This window comes from Trifolium pratense, unplaced genomic scaffold, assembly GCF_020283565.1.
Source record: "Trifolium pratense cultivar HEN17-A07 unplaced genomic scaffold, ARS_RC_1.1 scaffold_92, whole genome shotgun sequence".
Classification (NCBI taxonomy): domain Eukaryota; kingdom Viridiplantae; phylum Streptophyta; class Magnoliopsida; order Fabales; family Fabaceae; genus Trifolium; species Trifolium pratense.
The window spans coordinates 54,020-62,911 of record NW_025721074.1 but is presented as its reverse complement, the minus strand read 5'-3'; the positions used below and the strand labels follow the sequence as shown (position 1 = coordinate 62,911).

Sequence of the window (8,892 nt, the reverse complement as noted above, 5' to 3'; positions counted from 1 at the left end):
AGACTATTTTCATGGTAGCTTGTTGGCACTTGTGGATATGGAGAAACAAGAGTATCTTTGAATATGAGTTCTGACGTCCTAATAATCCAACTCATGTGATTCTCAAGATGGCAATGGAAATCGACAGATGCGAGCAGAAGGATACTGTTTTTATTGGTTGAAAACAACCTCAAGAAGGATGGATCAAACTCAATTGTGACGACGCTCATAAAAGTTCAATGAACCTTTCAGGGTGTGGCGGCCTTCTTCGAGACAACAATGACATATGTTTAAGTAGCTTTGCCCGAAAAATTGGATCTTGTGATGCCCTCCATGCTGAGATGTGGGGCATGTACATCGGAATGGATTTGGCTAGACGACAAGGAATTACTCATCTTCAAGTGGAAAGTGATTCAAAGGTGTTAGTTGAAATGGTAACAGGAAACTACAATGACAACATGAAAATTCCTACTTTGGTTAGACGTATTCGTGATCTTACCAACTTGAATTAGCATGTCCAGATTAATCACACTTGGCGAGAAGGAAACAAGTCAGCTGATTGGTTAGCTAATTACAGTCTGACGCTAAACTCCTTTGATTTGCATGTTTTGGAGACACCTCCTAGAGAGTTTCAAAGTCTCCTTTTTTATGACAGTTCCGGCACTTGCTTGCCTCGGACTGTTCGTCTAGTTTCTTAACTTCTTTTGGGGTTTTGTCCCTCTTTATGTACCAAAAAAAAACTAAGTTTAACAAAATAAAAAAAAAAATCTGGTGTTTAAAATTTGGCCACACCAGTATTAAATGTCTGGATCCGTCCCTGAGTCCCTGATTCAAGGAAAAATACAAAATAGTTCTTGACTTTGCAATCCATTAGTCACATTAGTCCCATACATTAAAAATGACTGTTAACTTTACAAAAAAACTGATGTGCCATTTTTGGGACCGTGGCACGTTGAGTTGGCACAAATGGAGTGGTGATATAACCAGCGACTAAAATGACAATATTTTTTTTGAGTAATCGGTTAATTTAGTCCCTAAACTATCACTCTCTCACCAACTTGGCCTCTAAATTATTCCCTCAACTATTTTTCCCCTAAACTATTAAAAACAACCAAGTCCCTCAGCTATTTGATATGCCATTAAGTTTGCGTTGAAAAAGTATTGATTCTAGATGGTATAAGTATAACCGCGTTAAGTTTGTCACTACACAAAATTTAACTGATATTATTCTTTAACTACTACTTGAGTTGCCATGGGTATAATTACACACAAGCCCCTCCAAGAATAAGAAAGGAAATACATCCCAAAAAGAATCATTCCTCTTCTTCTAACTGGAATTAATTATTAATTATCATCGTTTTGATTTTAACCTTTTAATATAATTACTCTTTCGAGTCAATGAAGGTTGACTCATTTGCAAGATCACAAGTTCAACTTTCACTCCCAATGTGAGAACCTCTTTGATGGGCGAATTGTACCCTAGTAAGCGTTCCTTGAGTCTTAAGGTCTGCCCTGACCATGGTGAGCCCATGAAGTCTAACTCAACTAACCTTTTTTTTTTTGGGTTTTCAGTTTCACCACCAGTTTAATCTGGTTCGAGGGTCAGTTTTGTCATCAAGTGGTTACAACACCCTCCCGATCGCAGTTGCGGGGGATCGAACCGTGATCTCCCTACCAAGTTCAACGTCAATCACCACTGAATCAAATAACGATTAAGAAAAAGAAAAGAATTACTCTATTGTTTCTACACATTAAAGACTTGCAGCTTCATAGATATTCATACACCCACATAAGTCAAACATTATTAGAGCACTTTTAATTGAGATAAATCCAAAGTGACATTTTATTCGGTTAACCAATATAAGTCTTATTGAAAGGGGTTGTTCTCACACTGTTGGAGGAATTCTTTCGACACTCACAAATTTTCCAGACAACTCAATCGGAACACTCCCCATTTATGGTTTGAAAGAACTCTGCATTCATTGGATGACGTCCATAAGGAGTATCAGTGTTGAATTCTTTGGAGGTAATTGTCCTTCATTTCAAACATTTCCTTCATTGGAGACTTTAAGGATATGCCAAAGTGGGAGAATTGGAGGTAATACTATAGAGTTTTCATTTAGATGATGATAGAAGGTGGAACAAGAATGACATCCATCTATTTTAAACAGCAACTCATGAAAATGCAGCTTTTCTACCCTTTGACTACTAGACTGGTAATTCGACCAAGTTCACTTGGTGAGACTGCAATCATGATTTATAGTATAATCTTCAACACATGCTATTTGATATGCCATTAGAAATTGCTTAAATTTGGTATTCCTTAATTTTCAACAATGAATTGCAAATTAAAATTGTGACTTTTTGACAAAGAATTGAAAATAAAATGATAAACCGAGCAAACATAAGTCAAAATTATTCATATGAAAAACATCCAAATAGCAATTAAATTGAAAGAAAGAAACAAACAGTTAAACTCCCAAACAGATGGTGAAGATGATTTGGACGATTCAAAGTCCTCCTGTGCCAAAGCGTTTATATCTTGCCATAAAACACTCAGTTTTATCTTTGTCGGTCCATTCACTATAAGGTTTTGTCATAAAGTCCTTTTTTGGATGTTCCTGGCTCCAATCAATTTCAATAGGAGAAGAAGTCCGATGATGACGACGAAATCTATAGTATACATGTGCTGCTGCAAATCTACAAGGAATAATCAACCTATACTGTGCTGCAATCATCAACCTATCCTTCTGATCGCGGAGTATCGACAGAGCAGATTTCAGAGACATCTGATCATTCAATAAAACCACAAACAATCGTATTGTCAAATTCTAATTCAACAAAATAATAAATAAATAAATAAATAAATTCGGATAATTGTTTTACTGGTTCAGATCAGGAGGAACAAAGAGAGAGCGCCGACAGAGACAGTACACTTACACTTAGGTTAGGTTTCTTCTTACTTACTGATGAACTAGGAAAAAGACTGCCTGTAAAAATTATACTCAAATTAAAGTTGAATTTCTCAAAGTACGACATATGTTCTTTAGGGTGGTCTTTTTGGTTGGGGGTATAGACGGAGGGGAGGGGATATTTTAAATTATATTTGTTTGATTCAACTTTTAGTAGGAGATGAGAGTAAAATCCTTCCTATATCACTTTTTCTTCCCCCAAATTGATGCAATCTTGAGGGGAGGGAAGACATACGTTTTTTCGTTTCCTTTTCGATCCTATAACATTCACTCCATATCCATTCCTTTACTATTCAGAAAGAGTATTATAGCAAATTATTGTAGGGTTTCAAGCGTGGGTGGTTAAGTCATGAGAAAAATGTTGAATATATAAGACAGGTGAACCATGCATATATACTTAAGGTTTTGAGTCAAGATATGGCGTTTCTCTCTCTCTCTCTCTCTCTCTCTCTCTCTCTCTCTCTCTCTCTCTTTTGTGGTCCTTATAGTGAGTCTAATACACCTTGTGGCGCATGTTGCTAACTAGAATACACCACTTATTTTCTAAAGAGTGGTTAAATTAAATACACCCTAAAGTGCATGTCACTAATAGAAGACGAATGGGAGTGGGTGTGTTATAGCATTCCAATATTCCATATTTAAAGTTGAGATTCTCAAAGTAAAACATGCATGCATGGTATGTTTTTTTAATGGTAGCTAGTTTCATATCAAGGTAATCAGAACCGGACCGGTTATTGAACCGGCATGCTCATGGGTTCGAGGTTAAAAGGTCGGACCGAGGTTCAACCGAGGTCGGACCTTTGTTAATTATATTTTTTTAATAATAGTAAAAAACAAAAAAATATATCATAATTTGATTTGGTAGTTTTTGTTTGATTTAAAATTTCTGATCCAAGCCCACTTGTTTTTGGCCCAAATGTAAAATAAACCCTAAAACTTAGTTTAAACAAGGAGAACAATTAAGCAGCATCCGTAATCTCCAGTCTCTCTCTATCCTCATGCTTTCTTACCCACCTTTGTGTCTGTTCCATGATTTCATTTATGTATCTTCATCTCTTCTTAGATCGATGCTTCCATTGAAATTATAGATCGATGCCTATTTGCTATGGTCAGAAAACCGAAAATGCGGGTTTCATCTGGTTTTCCGGTTCAAATCCCGGTTCTACAGCACAGCGGTTTCTAGTGTCTTCTAGACCGGACAGAGGTCCGGTTCCCGGTTCAACTGGTCGAACCGGCCGTTCCGGTCCGATTTTAATCACCTTGTTTCATATATGTCAAAGATTAATTGAGTGATTTCCTATTCATAATCATAATAAAACTTGTAAACATCCAACAAACCGATGCTATCGAACAGAAGTCAATACAAAAACCTATTAAAATCGATCATAATCCAAACAAAGAATAATAAAACTAACGTATCGAATCACCCTAGTACGAAAACTTATAGATTGCAGAAACGAAAAATCATAATAAAAGTAACAACAGAAAAGTGAAATCGAAAGGGAAAAACGAAGACGGAAAAAGTAGATTGGATTGACGACAATACCTGGAATCGGAGAAGTGATGAGCGAAGGAAGCAGTGAGTGAGAAGACGATTGTAACAGCGGTTACGATCACAAGAGAATACTGAATAGAGAATAGAGAATAGAGATAGTGAATATATATATATAAATAAAACAAAAAATAAAAAGAAAAGAAATTAATTAGCGTTAAAAATAAGTCGGCCGATTTAGACTTTACAAAATTCAAGTTTAACTTAGTTACGGTTTCACCTAATTTTTGTTTTCTCTTTTTTTTTTTTTTTTTTTTTTCATTATAAGTTAGGCCAAACAATAATTTTTAAAAGTTATAGAATAAAAAAAAACAGCTTTTATATTTTAGAAAAATTATACTATATATTATCAAACATACTCTTTTAACCATATTATAATAAAAAATAATAATTTTTACCTTTTTTTATAAAAAAAAGTAAGATTTACCAAAAAATTTAAATTTTAGTTAAAAAACTATTAGTTATAGTTTTATTGTTAAAAGAGCTTCTGATTGAGTACATAGAAACTAAGAATAAAATCTAATTTATATTGCATACGTTGTTTGCATAAACTCAAAAATAAGCTAATCCAAACGGACATTTAATTATTTTTTATTTTTTTTGACATAGTTATTATTAAAACATTTAAAATTGATGAAAAAAAAATTCTTGTATTTGTTACAAGTTTATTAAAAAAATATTTTTGATTATAAAAAAAATATTTATGAGAAAAGAACAAATTCCCTAAGGGTCCGATTGGTTCTAGGTAGATAGAGAGAGGGGAGGGGAGGTGGGGGGATAATCTTGACAAAACAATATTTATTTTTATTAAACCTTTTTTAAAAAAAAACATTTTTTATTCTTAAAAAAAATTTAAAAAACAAAAACAAAAAATCTCAATTATTAGAGAGATTTGATTAGTTAAAAAAATGTTTTAAATTGACAAAAGGAATATTTTAAATTCATAGAACATTTTAAATTATGAGGGAACATTTTTAAAAAAATTGTTTTTAAATTTTGTTTCTTTTTTCAAGAATAAAAAACGTTTTTTTTTAAGATTTAATAAAAATAAATTTAAATTTTTATTAAATTTAAATTTATTTCAGGGATAGGATTTTACATAAAAATGGAAACAAGAGAGAATACAGAGATATCTATTTCATTTTTTAAAATATTTTTTTTATATAACATGGTTGACACATGTCACCATGTTATTGGTGAGGTCATATAAATAATGGGTCAAGAAATGCCACATCAGCATTCCGTTTGAAAAACTAACGGTAGAGACCAATTTTGATAACGAAAAAAATCTAAGATTTGTTTTCACCACTAAAAAAATAGAGGGACTATTCTTGACAATAGGGTAAAATGTAGGGACTAAAAATATACTTAACCCTATTATTTTATTATACATAAATACACTAAAATTATTATTTTGTTATTTTTTTAAAATTGGTAACAGATCCATGAATGTCTTTTGTATAGTCATTTTGGTCCTCGAATATATTTTTAAGTAGTCAATTTAATCCTCAAATGTGTAATTTGTTGGTCAATTTAGTCCAAAATATTACTATAAAATGGGATACTAGAGACATATTTGTAATTTTCACACATTCAAGGACCAATATGACAGCGAGTTACAATTTCAAAAACCAAAATGATGGTTTACTCCTCATTTTATCAATTATTGATGTATGTATACTCTCTCCGGTCTTGATTATAATAAACAAAAAAAATGAACACTTTTTAAGAAGAGTGGATAAAATATAGAAAAAATAATACATTTACACTTTTACCCTTAGAAAAGTTACAAACAAGTAAAGTCAAGCCTTCAAAACGGTAATAATGATTATGCTTGTAGTAGTATGAAAATTATTTGAAAAGTAAAACTAAGGGTAAAATAGGAATATTGAAAATATCTGTAATGATTAGGATAACTTTTGCTTATATTTAAGTCTTAAGACTTTATAAATTACTCCATCCGGCTTCTATTATAAGCAAGAATTATGTTTTGCACACTTATTAAGGAATGACCTTTTTATCTTAATTTTTTTTTGCTTTCACCACCAGTTGAATCTGGTTCGGGGGTCAGTTCTGGCATCAGGTGGTTCCAGCCCCCTCCCGATCGTAGTTGCGGGGGATCGAACCGCAGTCCTCCCTACCAAGTTCAGCACCAATCACCACTGAACCAACTAACGATTGGTTCCTTTTTATCTTAATTTAATGTGATGTTTTTATTGAAATTCCTAAAATAACCTTACAATGTATTAAATTTGTATTGGTACTCTACAATAATGTTAAAAAGTAGAATAATTAATAATGGTGTTTTTGGAAGATTATGATTAATTAAAAGAAATTGTTAATCTTTGCTTATATTTTAGGTCAACTTTTGCTTATAAACAAGACTGGAGGTAGTATTTTTTTTGTTTTTTATATATGAGACCGGAGGGAGTATGAATTTGGAATAGTTCTTTTATAAGGGGAATTCTTCCGTACACATATTATGTGGATGTGTACCGGTACATCGCTGATGTGGTTAACAATTAATAAGTAATTAATGCAGATTTTCTTTCTTTATTAAGTTTTTTATATTAAACACAACTTTTTAATATTTACAAATATATCCTTCCACAATAAATCAAATCTTGCATCATTTTTTTTCTTTGACGATTTTGCATCATATCTTATAAATTTTAATTTAGATTTTTCACGTTTTTTAAGCATTCAAATATTTTAATATCCTATAAAATATTGCTACTATTTTAGTATTTTGTATTTTCTTAAAAATTAATGTATGATTGCGTCAAAAAAAATTAATGTATGATTTTAATAACTTTTGTAATTATTGTAACAAAAATAAAAATTTAAATTACTATTATTTTTTTTGAATGACAAAATATATTATTTATAACCAGGTCTCTGCACAAGACGAACAGAGACTGGTATGAAAAGAAACTACATAACATAGGTGTCGTATATATGCGGAACACCCAAAGAAAAAACCCTAAACAATCACCACCTACACCACTTAATCAAGATCCATCTCATAATCCAAAATCAGAAAAACACCTCTCAGATTCCAAACTACCGGAGCAGTCACCAAATTATGATTGATCCAACTACGATTTTAATATTTCAATATTATTACTTTTCAATTTTTTTTAATATTATTAGTTTATAAGGTTAATATTATTAACTATTTGGATCGGGGTAAAAATATGGGGTCGATTAACAACGATCTAATCTAATGATATAAATAGGTCCAATCTGCTAAATGAAAGTCAGTGAAGCCCAATCCAACACGTTCAAAAGATGGCGGGAAGGGCGAGACCCACCCATCACGCAATCTCCACAATCGTCAATCATAAGGTCACATAAGTGGAAATTACTGACTAGACATACGGTTAGCACATGCATTGACGGTTGTAAGGAACGTGAAGAGCACGTCCATCATATGCCTATAAATATTGTACTCATATGATGATAAAGATATATCGCGTTTTTTTCGTACGGTCCATTATCATACTATTCACACCCCGTTATTTGTTCACCAGAACACCATTTAATCATTAAATACCTATAATTAGTAAAATAAATTTATTTTTTATTAAAAAAAAACTTAAAATTTTTAATATGTATATATAGTTTATTGTAATATTGTTAATTTTTAGTGATTCATTGTATTTTACAGGGTTAAATAAGTTTTTATTTTTTACCAAAAAAAAAACAAAAGTTTTTATTTATTCCGTAAAAAAAAGTTTTTATCGCTACAAAATTTCTTATGATTTTGCATTATAAAAAATTTGTCGGAAATTAAGGACCTCAAAATTTATTATGATTTTTTTACACATCTAGTTGGTTGTGACTTAACAATCCTTTCATAATAACTAGGTTTCTGCTATAATAATTAGTCTAACGATATGATATTGAACTGTTAGATTGTTGAAATTCAACTTTTTAAGTGTTTATCATTCCAATTAGGTTAAATTGTTTTTCTTAGTCACAGTTGAGAAGATTAGTGGGGACTTAACACTTATTTCTTATGAATGTTTCTTTAGTCAATAGTCATTGTTAATCTAACTAAAAATTTGATGTTGAATTGTTACACGGTCGACATTTAAGCACTATTTATTTAATACTCGTATATAATATATTTTGTTTGGTACAAAGTTATTATAATATTTTAAATGGTAAAAAAATGATTTCTTTCGAAAAAATATTCATTTACCTAACAATCTAATAAAATTGAACCTCAGACCAGATTAAACTAGTGGTGAGAAAAAAAATACCAGTACATTGAATTTTTAATACGTACCATTAAAATTCTTGAGTTTCGTGTTTCACCCTAACCCGACTAGCAAAAACAAAAATAAAGAAAATTTTCAATGAATCCTAATAACTTCAAACAAT

At 31.3% G+C, this 8,892-nt stretch overlaps 1 protein-coding gene across 3 annotated transcripts; it reads right to left on the bottom strand.

The window, feature by feature from the left end:
• Window positions 1-2,369: 2,369 nt before the first annotated feature.
• On the bottom strand, window positions 2,370-4,585 carry LOC123901998. 3 transcript variants are annotated; one of them, XR_006807395.1, is made up of 3 exons: window positions 4,498-4,585; window positions 2,866-4,248; window positions 2,370-2,768 (listed from the first exon to the last, which is right to left on the bottom strand). XR_006807395.1 is itself a non-coding variant. In XM_045951744.1 (2 exons), the coding sequence occupies exons 1-2, from the start codon at window positions 3,016-3,018 to the stop codon at window positions 2,490-2,492; spliced, it is 378 nt and encodes a 125-aa protein (XP_045807700.1). In that variant the 5' UTR covers window positions 3,019-3,370; the 3' UTR covers window positions 2,370-2,489. The 3 variants fall into 3 exon arrangements, 1 of the variants encoding a protein (XP_045807700.1); XR_006807394.1 differs by lacking the exon at window positions 2,866-4,248; XM_045951744.1 differs by lacking the exon at window positions 4,498-4,585 and having other exon boundaries at window positions 2,920-3,370.
• Between the last annotated feature and the right edge of the window lie 4,307 nt (window positions 4,586-8,892).